At 39.6% G+C, this 20749-nt stretch overlaps 1 protein-coding gene and 1 long non-coding RNA gene across 6 annotated transcripts in view; one reads left to right on the forward strand and one right to left on the reverse strand.

Moving 5' to 3' along the window:
• USP6NL (USP6 N-terminal like) overlaps nucleotides 1-20749 on the reverse strand; it is a 180041-nt gene that overhangs the window by 66873 nt on the left and 92419 nt on the right. For 2 of the 5 annotated variants that reach the window (XM_042944849.1, XM_042944850.1), the window contains exons 3-5: nucleotides 13053-13120; nucleotides 10976-11058; nucleotides 18-57 (exon numbers count right to left, since the gene is read on the reverse strand). In XM_042944849.1, coding sequence (XP_042800783.1) covers nucleotides 18-57; nucleotides 10976-11058; nucleotides 13053-13120 — 191 coding nt within the window. Of the gene's footprint in view, nucleotides 1-17; nucleotides 58-10975; nucleotides 11059-13052; nucleotides 13121-17099; nucleotides 17179-20749 lie in introns of those variants that run through there. The other 3 variants (XM_042944851.1, XM_042944852.1, XM_042944848.1) reach the window with 2 other exon arrangements.
• The window catches only part of LOC122223855, a 43566-nt gene continuing 33964 nt past the window's right edge, over nucleotides 11148-20749 (forward strand). The window contains exon 1 of the long non-coding RNA XR_006204523.1: nucleotides 11148-11450. This is a non-coding gene — a long non-coding RNA (uncharacterized LOC122223855). The remainder of the gene's footprint in view (nucleotides 11451-20749) is intronic.

Genomic DNA, 20749 nt, shown 5'->3' on the forward strand with positions numbered 1-20749 from the left:
TGTGGAGCTGGACTCACCCGTTCCATAGCCGCATTATGATATGGGAGCTCCTCCTCGCTGCAAAGGAAGAACAGTATATGTGAAATAGTGGAGATCACAGTAGCTTTTTATTTATTTATTTTTTAAGCTTATTTGAGAGAGAGAGAGAGAGAGAGAGAGCGAGCAAGAGAGAGAGTGCTTGCACGGGTGAGCGGGGGGGGGGGGGGGGGGGGCGGGGGCAGAGAGAGAGGCAAAGAGAGAATTCCAAGCAGTTTCCATGCTGTTACTGCAGAGCCTGATGTGGGGTTTGAACCCATGAACTGTGAGATCGTGAACTAAGCTGAAATCAAATTGGACACTTACCCAACTGAGCCACCCAGGACCCTCCACAGTGAACTTTTTAAAAATTATATACCTACAGGTATCTATGATATACGACCATTTATCTGTCATCACAAGAACGGATCAAACTACATAAGCTTCCACTCTACCAAATTCAATATAAAACAACTGGCTATTTTGTAACCACAATGGCCCCTCTCTTTAAATCTCTAGACGTACACTGTCCAAGACAGTCATTTCTAGCCACATGTAGCTATTTAATCTTAAATGTTAAATTCAGCCACAGTACAAGTGCAAGACAGTCATGTTGACAGAGGCTACTGTTTTGAATAGTGTGTATATAGGAAGAATGGTCTTAAAATTGCCAAAAAGTCCTACTGGACAACACTGCTGTAGACAGGAGGGCAGGAACCTTCTTCTGTGAAGGTAACCATTTAAACGGCAAATATATTAGGCTTTGCAGACCATACAGTCTTTTTCATGACTATTAAACTCTGGTGCTGTAACGTGCGAGCAGACATAGACAATATGAAGACGGCATGCAGTTTTAGTCCCGCAAAATGTTTACAGAAACAGGTAGTGAGCTGAAGGTGACCCCCTACTCTATACCATCTCCTCAACTCTCTGGTTCAAACCATGGCCTATAACAAATGATTGGCAAAAAAAAAAAAAAAAAAAATGGTATAAGGAAACAAAACTACCTCCGATAGATTGATGAATTAAAAAGAAAAACCTAGGGGCACCTGGGCGGCTCAGTCGGTCAAGTGTCCGACTTCAGCTCAGGTCATGATCTCACAGTTTGAGGGTTCCAGCCCTGCGTTGGGCTCTGTGCTGATAGCTCAGAGCCTGGAGCCTGCTTCGGATTCTGTGTCTCCATCTTTCTCTGACCCTCCCCCGCTCGCACTTTGTCTCCCTCTACCAAAATAAAGAAGCATTAAAAAAAAAAAAATTAAATGAAAAGAAAAATCTAACTCTATAAATCAGGAAAGCTTCACTTGTCAAAACTTCAATGGGGATGAGATTTTTAAATGTACAACAAAAGATCAAATTCACTTTTCTGATACTGTAATTCTGTGATACCACCCCTAACCTAAAACATGCTAAGACTCTTGTATTAACTGCCCAAAGTATAAAGACAATGCACTGTCTATAACAAAGTTATGTGCTTTCAATTGCTACCTCAGCAGTATTGATGTCTTGGCAACGATACATAGATTCTTGTCTTCATTTCTCTTGAACCACAAAATCCCATTTTTAAGAGCGCAACACATTAGTATTCAAGAGTCTAGTATTTCCAAAGGCAGGCTTGCTACTCTGAAGAGTCCTTAGGTGAACCACAAACCAATATGTAGCAATGGAACTGACGAAAAGTGTAATAGCTGAAACAGGTGGTAGAGAGACAGTCCAAACCCCTCATTTCAGAGATAAGAAAACCAGCATTTTCACTAAGTCACAGTCACTCAGCCTAATACAGAGATACTCAAAACTATCGAACCCTGTGGTTCAAACGAAGATGGACAAGACCTTCAGATTATGCAGGAGAAGATGAGGAAGAGGCTGAGAAACCAACTCTCGAGAAAAGAAAAAACACCTCTGAGGATTTAATAGAAAAGTCTTTTTTTAAAAAAGTGTCAAGTGTCCACACCTTGGGTTTTTTTATGTCTTCCATTGTGCTCACAGTCTACACGTCCCTGATCCCTGCAGCCATTGAGGTATGAATGGCACAGCATGTAACTTCTGGTTTAAAAGCGCATCCATCCGTTCCTCAACTGTTGGCAGAAAAGGGCTTATCAACGCCGCTGGAATCTACTTCTTAGGTGAAGGGGTCAGCAGAGATGTTCCGAAAGCACAGGAACGTCTGGCACCCTTTGAGCACACCACGACAGGTGTTTCTGGAGCGAGCGGGCTGCCCTGGGCAACAGCAGTTTCTCGTGCAGCTGATGTGAGCAGATCCTGGTAACTGCCTATTTGAACCTTCCTGACTGCAAATGAAGTGCCAACTCCGACTGCCTACCAAAGGACGAGTTCTCTGAAGGTGCCGGGTACATTTCTGTGGCGTTCTTCTATTTACTAAACAAGACCCACATATTTTGCTGTGCCTATTCTAAACACTGAATCAGAACCAAGTTTTGTATTTATCTGCAGAATGGTGTGGACCATGTATGGGCTCAGGCTACATGGCCTATGTTGGGCAGGTCCTACAGAATGCACTGGTGAAATTCAAGATGAGACAGGACTGCCCTCAGCATCCCACTCCATCTTAACATCAAACCATACTACTGAAACCCCTGGGACAGAGACATGCAGGAATGAATGTGTGTGTGTGTGTGTGTGTGTGTGTGTGTGTGTGTGTGTAAGTATATGTATATATACACACGGATATACACACACGTATATATAATCCAAATATATATATACACACACGCATGTGGATATATACACATATATATATTTGGATATATACATATATATTTGGATTATATATATATGTGGATATAAATACATGTATATATATATTTGGATATATATACGTATATATATACATTTGGATATATATACATATATCCAAAGTAAGTCTTAGGCAAACTCCAAAAGTAGACACACTTGGTCTAGGATCTCCCTCCACCTCAATGTTTTACATTGTTTCCTTTTGCCCTGTCACAACCCCACCAGGATCTGATTGTCTATGCAGCACCTCCATCATATCCCCAAATAGTTATTGAACTCCTACTAACCAAGCCTTTATTTATATGCATTTTTAAAATTTATTCCTTAAATTTTTTGTTTGAGACATAACTGACCATAACATTACACTAGTTTTAGGTGTACAACATAGTGATTTTTTTTAATTTTCTTTTTTTAATGTTTATTTTTGAGAACAAGAGAGACAGACCCAAGTAGGAAAAGGGCAGAAGAGAGTGGGAGACACAGAATCTGAAGCCAGCTCCAGGGTCTGAGTTGTAAGCACAGAGGCTGATGCGGGGCTCGAACTCATGCACAACAATTTGACATATGCATATATTACAAAATGATTACTATATTAAGTTAACATCTATCACCACACACGGTTACAAGTTTTTGGCTTTCTTCCTTGTGATGAAAACTTTTAAGATCTACTCCCTTAGCAATTCTAAAATATACAAATATTAACTATCATCACCATGCTGTGCACTACATTCCCAGGACTTAACTACCTTATAACTGGAAATTTGTACCTTTCGATCACATTCACTCATTTGCCTACCTCCCACAGCCACCATCCCCCATCTGGCCTCTGGCAACCACCAACCTGTTCTCTGTATTTGTAAGTTCATTTGTTTGTTGCTTGTTTGTTTCAAATTCCACATATAAATGATAACATACAGTATTTGTCTTTCTCGATCTGATTTATTTCACTTAATGTCCTCAAGGTCCATCCATGTCATCATAAATGATAAAATTCCATTCTTTTTTGTGGCTGAATAATATGCCTGTGTGTGTGTGTGTGTGTGTGTGTGTGTGTGTGTGTGTACACACATTTTCTTTATCCATTCATCTATCAATGAACACTAAGGTTGTTTCCATGTTTTGGCTATTGCAAATAATGTTTCAGTGAACACAGGAAACAAAAATCCTTTTGAGACTGTGATTTCCCTTTGGATAAATACCCAGAAGTAGAATTGGTGGATCACACTGTAGTTCTATTTTTAATTTTTTGAGGAACCTCCCTACTGTTTTCCACAGTAGCCGCACCAATTTACGTTCCTACCAGCAGTACACAAGGGTCCCTTTTTTTCCACATCCTTGCCAACACTTGTTACTTCTTGTCTTTTTGATAATAGCTATTCTAACTGAGGTGTGAGGTGTGAGGTGTGAGGTGATATCTCATTATCTCATTGTGATTTTAATTTGCATTTCCTTGATGATTGGTGATGTTAACCATCTTTTCATGCACCTGTTAGCCATCTGTATGTCTTCTTTGGGAAGATGTCTATTCAGGGTCTTTGACCATTATTTAATTTGACTGTGTTTTGATACTTAGTTGTAGGAGTTCTTTATATATTTTGGATATTAACCCCTTATCAGATACCTAATTTGAAAATACTTTCTCCCATTTGGTGCATTGCCTTTTTTTAAATTTTTTTTTTTAAGGTTTATTTATTTTTGACAGAGAGAGAGACAGACCATGAGCGGTGGAGGGGCAGACAGAGAGGGAGACACAGAATCCGAAGCAGGCGCCAGGCTCCGAGCTGTCAGCACAGAGCCCAACGCGGGGTTCGAACTCACCAACCGCAAGATCACGACCTGAGCCAAAGTCGGACGCTCAACCGACTGAGCTTCCCAGGCGTCCCAGGTGCGCTGCCTTTTTATATGCTGTACAAAAGCTTTTTGGTGTGATGTAGTCCCATTTGTTTATTTTTGCTTTTGTTGCCTCTGCTATTTGTATCAGATCCACAAAATCACAGCCAAAACCAATGTCAAGGAGCTTTGTGCCTATGTTTTCTTCTAGAAGCTTTATGGTTTCAGGTCTTACATTCAAGCCTTTAATCCACTCATTATGCTGCCTGTGGCTGCCCAGTGCCCCCACTGCCACTTATTAAAGAAATTGTCCTTTCCCTACTGTAGTAAATTAAATGACCATACACGCGTAGGTTTCTTTCTGGACTCTCATGTCTGTTCCAATGCTCTATGTCTCTATTTTTGTGGCTATACCATAATGTTTTGACTACTAGAGCTTTGTAATATACTTTGAAATCATGAAGTGTGATGCCTCCAGCTTTGCTCTTCTTTCTCAAGACTGCTTTAGCTATTTCGGTCTTTTGTGGCTCCATACACGTTTTAGGATTGTCCATGTACTATTTCTGTGAAACATGCCACTGGAATTTTGATAGACAGTATACTGAATCTGTAGATAGCTTTGGTTAGTATGGATATTTCAACAAAATTAATTCTTCCAATCCATGAGTACGGAATTTCTTTCCATTTATTTGTGTCATCTTCCATTTCTTTCATCAACATCTTAGAGTTTTCAGAGTGTAATTCTTTTTCTCCTTGGTTAAACTGATTCCTAGATCTTCTATCTTATTTTTTTATGCACTTATAAACAGGATTATTTTCTTCTCTTTTTGATAGTTTTTACTAGTATATAAAAACTAGTTGCATTTGCATTCATCTGGCACTCATATATAAAAATGCAACTAGGGGTGCCTGGGTGGCTCAGTCGGTTAAGTGGCCGACTTCGACTTCAGGTCATGATCTCTCGGTCCATGAGTTCGAGCCCCGCGTCGGGCTCTGCGCTGACAGCTCAGAGCCTGGAGCCTGTTTCAGATTCTGTGTCTCCCTGTCTCTGACCCTCCCCTGTTCATGCTCTGTCTCTCCCTGTCTCAAAAATAAATAAAACGTTAAAAAAAATTTTTTTTAAATAAAAATAAAAATGCAACTAATTTATATATTGATTTTGTATCCTGCAACTTTACTGAATTCACTTATCAGTTTCAACAATTCTTTGGTGGAGTCTCAGGTTTTCTATATATAAGATCCTATCATCTGCAAAAAGAGATAGCTTTACTTCTTCTGTTCCAGGTTGGATGCCTTTTATTTCTCTTTCTCGTCTAACTGTGCTCACTAGAACTTCCAGTACTATGTGAATAAAAGTGGCAAAAGTGGGCATCTCTGTCTTGTTTCTGCAGGAAAAGCTTCAGCTGCTAACCACCGGGTATGATGTTAGCTGTGGGTTTGTCATATGTGGCTTTATTTATGATGAGGTCCATTCCCCCCATACCTGCTGTACGCTGAATTGTGAAAACAGTCTTGAAACTCCTTAGATGGACGAAAGAGCAAGAATGTGGTCAAGTTTTCCTACAATGGATTTTCTTGCGCTATTACTCCATACCTGACACTTTTTATACGAAATCTGCTGTGTGCACAGCACTGATCTCCACAGAACTTTTCCTCTTCAAATCTCTGTGACGGCAAGCATTAATTTTCACAGCCTTCCAAGGAAAAGGCAAGGAGGGGATTGCTGCCGAACCGAAAGCTACACACAATGTCTAGGATACAGATGTGAGTCACGGCACCAGCCTCAGGCACAGCAGCTGGCAGGTGTAAGGAAGGAGTACACTACACGCTGCTGAGTCAGTGTACGAAAAAACGGTGACCCCATGCTGCATGCATCTGTGCATCTTTATCTGGCACCTAAATATCCATCAAGTAGAAGAAAGACCAAAATCTGCATGAGGGCAGAGTATTCCTTCAGTCAGCAAACTACAGCCCCAGGATCAAATCTGGTCCACGGCCTGCTCTCGTGAGTAAAGAAAGGTTCAACGGAACATCGCCATGCTCATTCATGTATTGTCTGTGCTTGTTTTCATGCCACGACAGTAGAGTTGAAGAGTTATGACAAAGATCATGCGGTCCACAAAGCCAAAAATATTTACTATCTGGCTCCTCACAGAAAATGTTTGCCTACCCCTACTTTAAAAAACAAAGGTTTGGGGGCACCTAGTTGGCTCAGTCAGTCGAGCGTCTGACTCTTGATATCAGCTCAGGTCATGATCTCACAGCTGTGGGACTGAACTCCGCATCTCGGTGGGCATCTCGGTGGGCGCAGAGGGTGTAACCTGCTTGGAATTCTCTCTCCCTTTCCGTCTGCCCCTCCCCTGCTCGCCTGTGCTCTCTCTCCCCCTCTCTCAAAATAAGTAGACAAACTTAAAAACAAAGCAAAACAAAGGTTTGTCCTCTATGAATGAGACACACAGAAGTTGCTTAAAGAAAACACCAAGCTGACAGCAAGAAGCTATGCCTCATAGAAACACAGCAAATAAAAAACAACACAGTCATCCCTGGAAAGAGAGGGGCCTTAACTGCATCTATTTTCATCTGTTTTAAACTTAAAAGAATTATTAACTAGAGTGTATGTGACTGTAATTTTTGGCATATTTCTGTGAGATAAACTTTCATTTGGCAACTTAACACTTGTTAAAATCTGTAAGTTAAATATATTGACTAAATTTTGTTTTGAAGTAAATTTTGTCTAAATTTCGATTTACTCTAATCAAAAGGATCGGACGGGTAGAAAAGTTCTCAAGCTCTTGTCATCAAAACAGATGTCCTATGAAAACAAAAACACCTTTATTTTGGTTTCCAAATATTTATGTAGTCAGAGTAAACTACAGACAATCTGCTAAACTTTATATACACATTTTGATTAGTTAAAAATCTAAAGCTTCACATTAATTTTATCTTTATTTTTGATACAATTTCCTTCTAATTCTATTAATAACTATGACCTAAAAGCTCGATCTATCATGTCCAAATTCCAAGCATTCTTCACTAAACAGAGGAATGGTGACTACTTTTGATACAAATGTTGCAAGTTCTCTAACTCTTCACTAAGCTTGATTTCTCCATTCTCCAGATGTAACCCTGTCGCAGGGACGCAGACCAGGGCTAACCCCCATCTCTGAATACTAAACAAAGACCTTCCTGTTGCAGCATCGAGCCAGGCTGGTTTGGCAACAGTTCTTATATTTATTGTGAAATCTATTATAAAACCACGTTAGTCCTATACTGTACTTGTGAATACAAATACATGCCTTCTTCACATATCATAGCAAGTAATTTAAGTCACTAAAACTGTAATTAGATATGAAGTCAGCAGCCTTCAAAGAAGATTACAAAGTGACTTCTGGCTATTGTACTGTATTGACACTGACACAACCTGAATTCACCGCAGAACCAATCAAAATTGCAAAGAACTGAAACAGCAGAAAGAAATGCTCTTTGATCAAGGTGTGACAGAACGCAGTGTCTAAATACCTAGACCAAGGGACTTTATTCAATAGTGCAAAAACACTTCTTCAGGCTACAGTGATAAGCAATGAAAGGCACCAGCAGCAACCTCTAGAGAAAGCGTCTTACTTAAATTAGGCGTTGTAACAAAAAATCTATGACTTTGGTGAAATGTAATAAAGCCTAACATTACACTAAAATCCATTTCTATGCTTCATTATTTTCATTTGCACTGGATGCTTCAAAACTGCATCACAGTATAAATTTAAAAAGTGAGTGTGATCGTATGAGAACCGGTACCAGTTGGCTTCATTTTCCGAGGAGTGGTGAACTGAGCTATCCAACTATACCTTCACACAAGCGGTCGCTTTCAACGGTGTCCTCTTTAGGCCCTTCTTTTCCCCTTTCGATTTTCTTTCTAGGCATCTCAAGGCACTTCTGTGTTTCTCTTACTGAACACACAGGAGGGTGGTGATGCACAATCCGGAAGACAGGCCCTGCTGCAAAACTACATCCCTCATCGGACACCTACTGTCAACACAACGTGGGCCAGTTGGCCGACTTCTTTCTGCTTCAGTTTCATCTAAAAAAAGGATAAATAAGGGGCGCCTGGGTGGCTCAGTCGGTTAAGCAGCCGACTTCGGCTCAGGTCATGATCTCACGGTCCGTGAGTTCAAGCCCCACGTCGGGCTCTGGGCTGACAGCTCGGAGCCTGGAGCCTGTTTCAGATTCTGTGTCTCCCACTCTCTGACCCTCCCCCGTTCATGCTCTGTCTCTCTCTGTCTCAAAAATAAATAAACGTTAAAAAAAAAAAAAATTAAAAAAAAAAAAAAAGGATAAATAAGAGCGCCTATCCCAAGGAGTTTTTGAAAGGAATCAAAGAGTTATCCATGTAAAAGGCTTAAAACAGTGCCTGGCACACAGTAAGTGCTCAATGAATACTGGCTAATATTATTAAGATAAATTATTGACTGACTAAACATGTTGTTTCAAGCAATGAGAAATGAGGTTTTAGGTAATTATTAGATCCTTTTGGAATGCAGTTTCTTTCATATGTAGTTAGTATTACATTAGACCATTTTATGATATAAACATCTCTTACAGTGGTTCACTTCCAATATATTGTATATACAATATGCAAAATATACAAAGGAGGTCAAAATCAGCTGAGTTATATTTCACCTTCTGAATCAAAATCTGGGATAGAGCCCAGAAATTTATTTATTTTTAATTCCCAGCTGATTCTAACGTGCAGGCAATTTTGGGACCTACTGATCCTGACAGGGCTAAATGTGCAAATTATCCTTCAGTCACATACCTCGGTTCTGCACAGTAACCCACACAAACATGCAATCATTTCCTGACACATTTGTGGCTAAGTTTGATTTATTAAAAAAAAAAAAAAAAAGTGGAAGTGAGGGTTTAATTTGAGAACAGTATTTCATCATAGTTAAACATTGCTCTGTCAGTCTGTTGAAGTTCAGAGTCTTCTAATTGTAACTACTCAGGAGAACACTCTGGTTATGCTAATGTCATTAGGTATAATAATAACACCTTAAATTTGTCCACACCTTTATATAGTACTCTATCATTTCACTTCTTCAAAGCTTCAACTATACTCTAGGTACGCAGAGCAGTTACTGATTCTGCTTTATAGATGAGGCACTAAAGTGTTATCTGAGAGGGGCGCCTGGGTGGCGCAGTCGGTTAAGCGTCCGACTTCAGCCAGGTCACGATCTCGCGATCCGTGAGTTCGAGCCCCACGTCGGGCTCTGGGCTGATGGCTCGGGGCCTGGAGCCTGTTTCCGATTCCGTGTCTCCCTCTCTCTCTGCCCCTCCCCCGTTCATGCTCTGTCTCTCTCTGTCCCAAAAATAAATAAAAAACGTTGAAAAAAAAAATTTTTTAAAAGTGTTATCTGAGAGCAGCAAAGCCACAAGAAAGGGCACATTCTCCAACTCCCAGAACTGTTTCTGTTAATTTGTTTGCTTGCTCAACCTAAAGAAAAACATGATACAAAAAAATACTTTCTAAATGCAAGAAAACTCAACAGAAGGAGAAAACAAAGTCTGAGGACTACAAGTTGCTCCTATGAACTATCAAGAAATTACATTTTTTCTCCAAAATGTAATCATGTACCATAAATTGAAAAACCCTGGCTCTTCCTCTTTATAATAAATCAGAGTGGGAAAAAAACAAATTTGAACGAGAAATTAATCACTAAATTGGATGGAACCAAACAAACTGTAGAGATGATAAGGAGTCTCCAGCCTGTAGGAATCTGCCTAAACAATGCCAGAACCAGAACAGGCAGATTTTCATCATTAGCGAGATGTTTCCAAGAGTCAAAACCACTTCAGCCACTTTACTTTATAGTAGTCTAGACCTCCCTCAACTGTTTACATAACATACTCAGGATAAATGGAATTAATTTTGAGAAGCAATAACATGGAGACATTTATAACTATAGGAAAGATCAACAGCATTTCTTTTCATTGCTCATATTTAGGCTGCATAACACTAAAGTTCTAATTGCTAATTATTTTTAAAACGCATTTACATAAAATGAAATGTTTTGTAATTATTTCTGAAATACAAAGTGTTATTCATTTCCATTTAATTCTGCTAAATTATTGATACAACTCATTTATTGCACTTTATGTCCCTACTAAAATACAACAAATATTAAAAATTGTATTCTTAACTGTAGTTCAATTTTAATCATAGAGGTTAAAAATGCTAGGAATTTAATAACAAAAAGCACACTGCAGGACCAGTCCAGGCATCTCCTTCATAGCAGGGCTATTAAAAATAAAGAAAATCAATATAATGGGTCACCATAGAAACATCATAATAAAAAGTTAACTTTCAATCGATACAACTTACTGTAAAAAGCCAAATCTGTCCGTGACTTTGTAAACAAGGTAATCAGCATCCTCCCAAGGTTCAATCTCTGCACCTTCTCGTCCCTGTAATAGGGAACAAAGAAGGGTATTACTGGGAATTTATAAAACTGAATAATTATTCAGAATAAAAAGGCCACAAGAGTTATTTTTTATAAAGAGCTAGAAATGAGGCATTATCACCCTAAATTAACTTTAAAAAAAAAACGACTTTTGGTAATAGAATCACCATTTCCTAGGTACAGGCTTCAGAAGGTCCCATATGTCAGCAAGAGCTGACATGCAGCTAAGCCCTGACTTATCAGACCTGGGTTCCTGTGAGAAGCCAACTGGGGACGTGGGAGCAACGAAGGGCAAGAAAGCCACTCGGGAAGGAACTGCCAAACTTCAATGTTTTTGAATCGACCTATCTTGGAAAAAAACTCGTTCTTGCCTTCTCATCCAAACTTCTCAGAACAGTAAGCTATCCACCTTGTCTCTCTACTTCTTTACTTCATAGATACATCAGCCTGGACATGATTCTTGCCAAGGTCAAAAATGATCTTCCATTGTCCAATCCAGTGGACACTGCTCGGTTCTTATCTAGAGGACTCTGCTCGGTGTGCCCGTCAGTGTTGCACATTCCCCATGCCTCAACCTCCATGACACCAGCCTGTCTTGGCTCTCCCCATACCATCCAACTCTTCTTTTGATGGGTCTTCACAGATCCCTCTCAGTGTGCCCAGAGCCCCGCCCTCAGCCCACTGCTCTTCTCACTGTACTTGTGAGGCCGTGAACTAGCACTGATTAGTAGGAACCCCAAATGTCTACACCAACCCATCACATTTCAGACTCAATACCCAACTGTCTTGTGGACCCCTCCATCTGCATATATTTTATCAATGACTGTACAACGGCTAGCCCAGTCACTAAGTGTTAACTGCATGGAAAAAAAATTCATACAAACATGAATGAATGACAGTTCTACTGATTTTAAGTTAGTTAAGCAGTTAAATAAATTAATTGGGTTTTTCATAGATCACACTAAAATCTATTCACAATAATGGGAATTTGTGTCAGGTTGTTCCAAACAACCAATTTAAAAACGAACTGTGGGAACATAGCTGTTAAGTTGAGCACCGCCTGTATGCCTCCCTGGGGGCAGGGCACAGTCCAGATGACTTTCTATAATTTGATGCTCCTGTTATTCTCACAAATAATCAAAAGCAACAGATATGAAATTACGTGCAAGTGATATAAATATAAAACATGACGTTTATAAATCACTGCCTACAACCCATTACAGATCTCAAGAGGTAAAGTAATAATGAGAAGACATGTGAACTGTCAACAACTGTGATTTTCTAAAGTATCAAAAACCAGATTTCATAACTAACAAAGAGATAAAATGCTAATGGAGATTATATATAATGTATAAGTTCAAATTTTCAGATCCGTGTTAAAATTTTAATACCACACATAAATTATAAATAAAATGGGTATTTAATTTTATATACTAACATATTCAAATATTTATTGAATACCTAGCATGAGTCAGAAACTATTCTAGATATTTAGAATATAAGAGTAAATCAAACAAAAGGTATTCTTACCCTCCATTTACATTCTAGGAGTGAGAGTAGACAAAAAACAAAGTAAGTGTAATATAAAGTATGCTGACATAAGTGCTGTGGTGAAAGAGAAAGGAGAGAACAGGGACCCAGATAGCTGGGGAAGGAGGGGGTATTTGCTATTACACAGTGTGGTCAGAGAAGATCTCACTAAGAAGGTAGCATCTGGGTAAAGATCGGAAAAAGGTGAGGCAATGAGGTCTGAGACTATCTAGGATACAATGTTCTGGGCAGAAAAAATGGCCAGCGCAAAGCTCAGTGTGTAGGGAGAAGAGCAAGAGACCAGGGTGGGTGGAGCAGAGGGAAGAAGAGAGAATAAAGATGACTTCAAAGGTCACATGAAATAAATAAACTGCTTCTGTAATTCAAGCTCTCCAAAAAACAAATCCATTTCTATTTATATGTTTTTTTCTGATAAAACAGACTCAAAGAGTAAATCTGAATACTTACTCTGTCATATTTAGCAACTATTTCGGCTCGCTCCTGGGCAAGTTTAAGGGCTACATCCTGGTCCGAATCTGCGGAGAGAACAAGTTTAGATGAACTGTTATTTAAAAAACCATAAAGTTAATTAATTAGAAACCTAAGATAAAACAAAAAATAAACAATAAATCAATATTGCCTAAAAGGACAAACTAGCAAAATCAAATAAACTTAAAAGGCTGAGTTAATTATCTATAACTACGGCTTTGAAATATCAACATATCTACCATTTCAGTAGTATATATGATATTCAAAAGAAAGTAAATTTATTAACATGGCATTAACTTAGAGGAGATGATAAATCTTATCCCTCAAGAATCAATTTTGGATCTAATTTCGGAGAAACAAGTGTTGAAGTTGAAACAAACCGAAAGCTCAGAGTTTTCAGATGAAACCCATCTGGGTATATGATGAGAAGAACATTCAAGAATGCTTTTACAAATTGAGGTAATCTGTCCACAAAATAAACAGTGTTAAGGGGCGCCTGGGTGGCTCAGTCGGTTAAGCGTCCGACTTCGGCTCAGGTCATGATCTCGTGGTCCGTGAGTTCGAGCCCCGCGTCAGGCTCTGTGCAGACAGCTCGGAGCCTGGAGCCTGTTTCGGATTCTGTGTCTCCCTCTCTCTGACCCTCCCCGTTCAAGCTCTGTCTCTCTCTGTCTCAAAAATAAATAAACGTTAAAAAAAAAATTTTTTTTTTAAATAAATAAATAAACAGTGTTAAGATACACTTCAGGAGTTAGAAAAATTATTTCTCCTACATGATGAAAATAATCACTCCTTCATTTGGCCCCTGAGGTCCTCCCTCATCAAATGCCCCAATTACTATGCTAATCTCCAATTCTGCTGCACACATACCCTTTTTTCTTACCACCACCAGGTATCCCTGAAAAATACAAATCTGATAAGAGTGGTAGAGATCACGACATGAAATAGCATGCATATGATGACACATCCCAAGTACCATAAAGAAAAACAAAAGACTAGGGACAGGCTATGTCAAAGGAACCTCTTCTCACGAAGGAAAAGACAAGCACTCCACTGGAAATGTGGGCAATGGCCATGAGCAAGAAATTCACAAGAGTAACAATAACAGCCACAACCGCATCTGTGCTCTCACTGACTCCCTGGCAGACAGGACGATACTGCCTGGCAGCAGGTACTGTGAAAAGCTCTTTACATCCCTTATCCCGTTTACGTCTCACCACGACACCCTACCATAGGTAGCATACGAGGCCTGGAGATTTAGCCCACTGTCTAAGGTCACAAAACTACTAAAGAGCAAAACTGGGACTCAAATCCAGACAGTCATGACTCCATAGCTCGTAATTTTAAGGATTATTTTATAAAAATGACCGCTAAAGACACAAGAAAGAAAAATAGTAATAAAGACACAAGAAAGGACTTGCAGTGAAAGATGGCACACACAACACACACTTTCATATTCATTCCTCTGGAAACACTGAAGTGACTCTACAGGGATTCTTCAAACCCCCTCCCTCAAAGGCCCAGCAAATGGTGGCTCCTGAGGAGAGGGAAGGGTGGGGTTGGACCCAAGAAAGGTGATGATGAAAGGAGTCAACTCCCTGAGACCGAAGGGGATGCGCATGCATACAGAAGAGGTTAGGTGTGGGGAAGAAAAGCACATCTTCGCCCTCCAGAGCAGGAAACCAACACATACTGCCTGCGACTGTGGAAGCAGGAAGTGGCAATCCAGGCTTGCCCTCTAGCACTATGGAAGAAAACAGAAAACGAATCAGCCTGGGAGAGAAAGGTGGTTACTTCTGTGAGGTGGGCTGTGGGGAGGGAGGAGTATGGAAGTCAGCTATTTTTCAAAATAAGTCATACAGACTGCTGAATCTTTAAACCAAGTATAGCTCTGATAAAAATAAAATCTAAATTTAAAAGCCAAGGAATGGAAAAAAAATCAAACTTATTAGAAACTCAAGAAATACAAGTTTTAAAATATCTTTGTACTTATCTCAGACTGACAAAAAATGCACTGATGTTACTCAATGTTGACAAAGAGTGTGGGGAAATCTGCAGTAGCTTACTCTGGGGGAGACTTACCTTTCTGGAAAGCAATTTGATAATATGTCCCCAGAATCTTAAAAACAGGCATGTCCTTTACCTAACAATTTCACCTCTGGGGATTTAGGCCAATGAGATCATCAATATAATAGGAAAAATTGGAAAAAAATGGGAATTTGTCAATTTTTATAACTTTATTTGGGAAAAAATGTTTATGTCACTGCTTTTCTCAGACTGTCAATATGCTCTCCTCTGGGGGAAATGTGAATAAATAATAGAATGGTTCAATAAAATAACAAAAATGCAGACTAGATCTTCACAGTGAACTAATGCAGTCAAAAGTCTGCGATGATCAACTCAATTATATATTCATTACCCTAGTCTAGACTTAGGGACCTCTGTCAATTCCTTTTCCCTCTTCTGTTGCCCAGTTTTACAACATTACACTCACATTTCTCCAAAAGGGTAGGGAAAGCAAATTTAAAAAAATTAAACTCAAACTAGGAAAGTTGACCACTTACTAAATTCCACTTCCATTATCAGAACAACGAAGCATGAATATCTACGGTGATCAGGCCAAATTCAATGGATGAGTGCTTTCTTTGAATGTATTCTATATCAGACCTTCATTGCTGCTACAGTCATAGGAGTCTCAACCGTCTTTCCTACTTAACAATGAAAGCCTTAAAAGTGTAAAGGCAAGAACTGAAAACAGTACAGAGTTGAGAAGATGCAAAGTATCCCAAGAACCCATCATTGTGGCAAATTATAAAATATAAAGCTTTCCAGGGATCATCTCCAGTCTAGAGATTTCCAAAAAGGAAAAAACCTAACCACGTAATAGAGGTCATATTGAAATTGGATGAAATTGTATCCTAATTTCAGGAGAGAAAAATCATGTACTTTAAACATGGTTAGAGTAGTTGACTTGGCTCTAAACCAAATAAAGTAAGTTCTAAATCTTTAAATTCCTTTAGAACTTTCTTGTCCTTGTATTTCCTTGTGGAGAGAAAATTCTGTAATGCTGACAAATGTGTTCTAAAAAAAGCGTGAATTTAAAGGCATACTAATTTTATAAAATATAGCCAAACCTGCTTCCTAGAAGAGACTAAATGTAAATGCCAATTGTTCCCAACATGGAGTGCAAAGACATTATTTAATAATCCACCTTGTGAGGTAACCATCTTTAGAGTAGGAAGTTAATATCCCTCTGCAGAATTCACTATAGTTGAATTATGCATCATAGTGTCTGATCTATAGTTGAGAAGTTTATGAAGAATTGCACTAGAATCCTCCCTTTGATTTCATTCTGAAAGCTTATTTAGAAATTCCATTGCAAGAACAAAGAATTTGCCCTAAAACATTGAAGACAAAGGGTTATCAACAGCTGCCTTGTGTCTGTGTGCAAGTGTACACAAAGTTCCAGGCACCTATTAAACAATGACAGTTGTGTTATTCGGCACCTACATCACATGTCATTACTTAATTTAAAAAACCTCTATTACATTATTCAAGCCAGATGAAATAAAATTATTTTTATTGACTTCACATCTAAGGCAGCAATGTTGCAAAGAAAAAAGGCATGTTTTAAGCAGTAAAAATAGAGAGCCACTGGATTAAACACGCAAGTATACAGTAAAACCTATCTGGGCACAAATTTGTGGAAGATAATGACAGCTATCGCATCTTATGAAGCATTTCAAAAAGTGACAACTCTAACATTTCCAGAAGCCTTCTAATTCCCTTTAAACACAAGAACTTCTAAGAACCAAGCATCCTCCTGAAAGACATTTTTTAAAAGCAGGCAATGTAGCTGAGTATCTCTCACTCAATTAACCCCACGTTGTAATGAACAAGTCATTCACAGTCATTAAATTTCAAATTCAGTCCAACAGAACAAACCTCAAAGCGGACATTCTTCCTAGTGTACATTCTGACAGGACTACTATATACAAATCACCTATTCCAACTTAAGAAGTACTTTACCATTTGTTAGACAGTTAGTCCGGCCCTGGGAATTAACGGCGGCTTCAGTCCTCATAGATTAAACTTATCTACTCCAAGATTTCATTATTATTTTACAGTTCTCAAGCACACCAGGCGAGTTAGGTGGTGCCTCATACATTCTTGCAACAAACTGAAACAGAAAAGTGGAAGGCAGCTCTACTTTAAACTATTTGTGAAACAAGCACAAGAAAGAAAACGTTTCTAAGGGAGAAGAAAAGACCTTTCTGTGGCTACACGGACTCCAGATATTCTAACAAAGATGATGTTTGTTGAGGGTAAAAACACGTCTTTCAGGCCAGATCCCAAGTATGAGCCACAGCAGCCTACACCCGGCATTTCCATCTGACAACAAACAGGGGCTTGAGACAAGCCGCTTTAGAACACGCCTTCACCTCCTGCCGCAAAGTTAACCACATGCTTACTACTCGCCCTAAATTTTGTCATAAAGCAACGAAGAAAATTGTGATTGAAAACATTAAACTAAAACTAGGTAGGAATGTTCCCCTCAAACACATTTCATTCTTAACATAATTTTTAATGTGAGAACGTCAGCCTCTATTTCAGACACTAAATGAATACAAGCTAAATTTTGGAAGGTTTTGGAAAGTTTTAACACACCACACATATACAAGTGAAACACGTTTTGGGGAACAATGTGTATAACTACTGTAGGACGGCTCTGTGAAATTTTCTGTCCTATTCTATTTATTCCTTCTTACTCCTCTTCAGGGACCTACAATTTGGAAACCACTTTGCAAACGTTAACAGTCATGTTGGAGGCATGCTTGCGGACATTAATCACACTTAACTGGACACTTCACACATTAAGTTTACACTCAGTTTAAGCCATTTGTAGTATTTAATATAAGCGAAAGATCTCAGAAGCTTAGAGAGAGGGAAAATTTCAAGTCATACACCGAGGAATAAGAATCAGATTGGTATCAAACTTCTTTCCAGCTAAAAGATAATGAAACTCTATTTCCAAAGTTCTGAGAAAAAAAAATGATCATGAACTTAGAATTCTATACCAAGCCCGACTATCAATGAAGCATGGAGAAAAAATAAAAACATTTTTAGCTATTATCAGGTCTGCTAAAGCTCAAGAAATGACCCTCACCCCTAAAAGATGTCCACATCCTCATCTCTGGAGCCTGTGAGTGTACCTTATATGGCAAAGGTATCTGCAGATGTAGTAAGTTAGGATCCCGAGATGGGGAGATTATCCTGCATCGTGCAGATGGGCCCAACGGAATCATAAAGCACCTTATAAAATTGTTTAATGTTTATTTATTTTTGAGACAGATGGAGTGTGAGTTGGGAAGGGGCAGAGAGAGAGAGAGAGACAGACAGACAGACAGACAGACAGAATCTGAAGCAGTCCCTAAGCTCTGAGCTGTCAGCACAGAGCCCAATGTGGGGCTAGAACTCACGAATCGTGAGATCATGACCTGAGCCGAAGTCAGACGCTTAACCGACTGAGCCACCCAGGCGCCCCATAAGAGACTTTATAGAAGGGAAACAAGAAAGTATGACGATGGAAGAGGTTGGAGCGCTTGTGAGGAAGGAAGGGGTTGGCAGGCAAAGAACAAAGGTGGTCTCCAGAAGTCAGAACTGGCTAAGAAACGGCTCCAGAAGGAACCAACTAAGCTGACACGTTGACTATGGTCCAGTGAAACTGAGCTCAGACTCTGGCCTCCAGAAATATAAAAGAATAAATCTATGTTGTTTTAAGCCACTAAGTTTGTGGAATTCATTACAGCAGGGACAGAAAACCAATACATGATTCAAAGTTCACTGCCTACCCAATGTTTCTTTTAAAAAGAATATGAGAACACACTACAGAAAAACGAAACAACAATAAAAAGAACTGACAAAGACTCTCTCCTTTTCCAAACTTCAGTCAGGCTCCTCCTAGCCTTGTCCTATCTTCGGCCTGCCTAGCCTGGCCTGGCCCAGCCGCAGCAAGAATCCTGCTAAGTCAGTTTAGCAGGAGTGCCCCCACACCCTGATAGCTAGTCACCCTGGCGTGCCTTTATCCAGAATCCTGTTCGGTCAGCGTAGCAAGGACCACCCCCTCCGCGCCATGCACTGAAACCTTCAGTCTGCCTGGTGGCTATGAACTCCACCTGTCCTTCCTGTGTTTGGAGTGGAGCCTGATCTCTCTCCCCTACTGCCAAGTCTTGACCCCAACTGCAATTCTCGTGTACAACGTCTTTGCCGTTTTAACAAGAGCCAGAATAATTTTTCTGTAACAGAATAAAAAAGAAGGCAGACACGGGATCCATGAAATCTCAGAAGGCTAAAATTAGACATTTCCAGATGCCAAATGTGTAGTTGCCTAGAGAGCAGCCAGCCTACATTAGAATAGGGAATACAAGGTGTCTTCAGGAAGAAAATAGATTTTATCAGTGACACAGTAAAAGCTTACACAGAAAAGACTCCAAAAAGAGGGCGAGAGGACTGTTTGAAATCTCAGAACTAGCAAAGCAGAAAGTGATAAAGCCACAGGCAATCGTGAAGAAATGTACAAAGGCCATTTGTACACGTATGGCATGTAGGAGAAACGCATCCATGTGATCTTGACACTTTCAACATTAGGATTATTATACTTATTTTTACACACCTCATAATATTCGAGACTTAGATAAATGACACTGACACTATTTTGACTATATGATACCGACACTATTCTGATTATATAAGAATTTTATTGGCTTTTGGTGTTCATAATCAACTACAAAGTGTCCCAAACTGAACTCTGATCTGCACACACACACACCACACTCCAAACCTAAATGCCCTTCCTAAAAGCAGCCACCAATACCTGCAAAAAACATTCTCCACACTATACAAGAATCTACATGCATGCATGCACACACAGATTTCAGTCTCCCTTTTCTACTCAGAAACTAGAATTGTTCTATAAATAGCTCTACACCTCACTCTTTTTCATTTAACAGTGCATCTTGGAGCTTGTGCATATCCACATCTGCAGACCTACCCAGTGGTGTGCCAATAAAGGCTTAGCGACCCATTCTTATAGGGAGGAAGCAGGGGCTCCAAGCCCCGGTTGTGGCACCTCCGAACCTCCATGCCACTTCTTCTCCCACCACGGCGGCTAATCGCCAAACTACAACATGCCGTCATGGAACAGACAGTTCAGTCTGGCTCCAATACATCAACAGATCTACCTTAACCTTTTCCGTAGCTGGAAAGCTTCCTACCTAATACATTAATATAATTTATTCAACCAGTCTTCTCTAAGGAATGTGAACTAGGATAAAAACGAGAGTCCATTTTTAATGGGAGTTAAAGAGAAAACATCCTAAGGTAAAGAGCTTACTAGGCAGTGGTGACCAAAGGCAACAGAACAACAGAGGAAGCAGAAACGACCAGTAAGCTGAGAAAAAGCAGCTGTTGCAAAGAGGAACGCAGGACCTGAGAGAGCAGAGTGAGTCACCATCGTAGAGACCTTTCAGCCTAAAAGAACACAGACAGAAGCTGCTTCATGCTTCAGCTCCTGGTGGCTTACACTTCCTGCTCAATACAAATAATGTTTTTCCTTGAAATAATTTGAATAAGTTATTCTGGTCTATAATCAGAGTTCCTTCATTCAACCTCATCTTTCA

This window comes from Panthera leo, chromosome B4, assembly GCF_018350215.1.
Source record: "Panthera leo isolate Ple1 chromosome B4, P.leo_Ple1_pat1.1, whole genome shotgun sequence".
Classification (NCBI taxonomy): Eukaryota; Metazoa; Chordata; class Mammalia; order Carnivora; family Felidae; genus Panthera; species Panthera leo.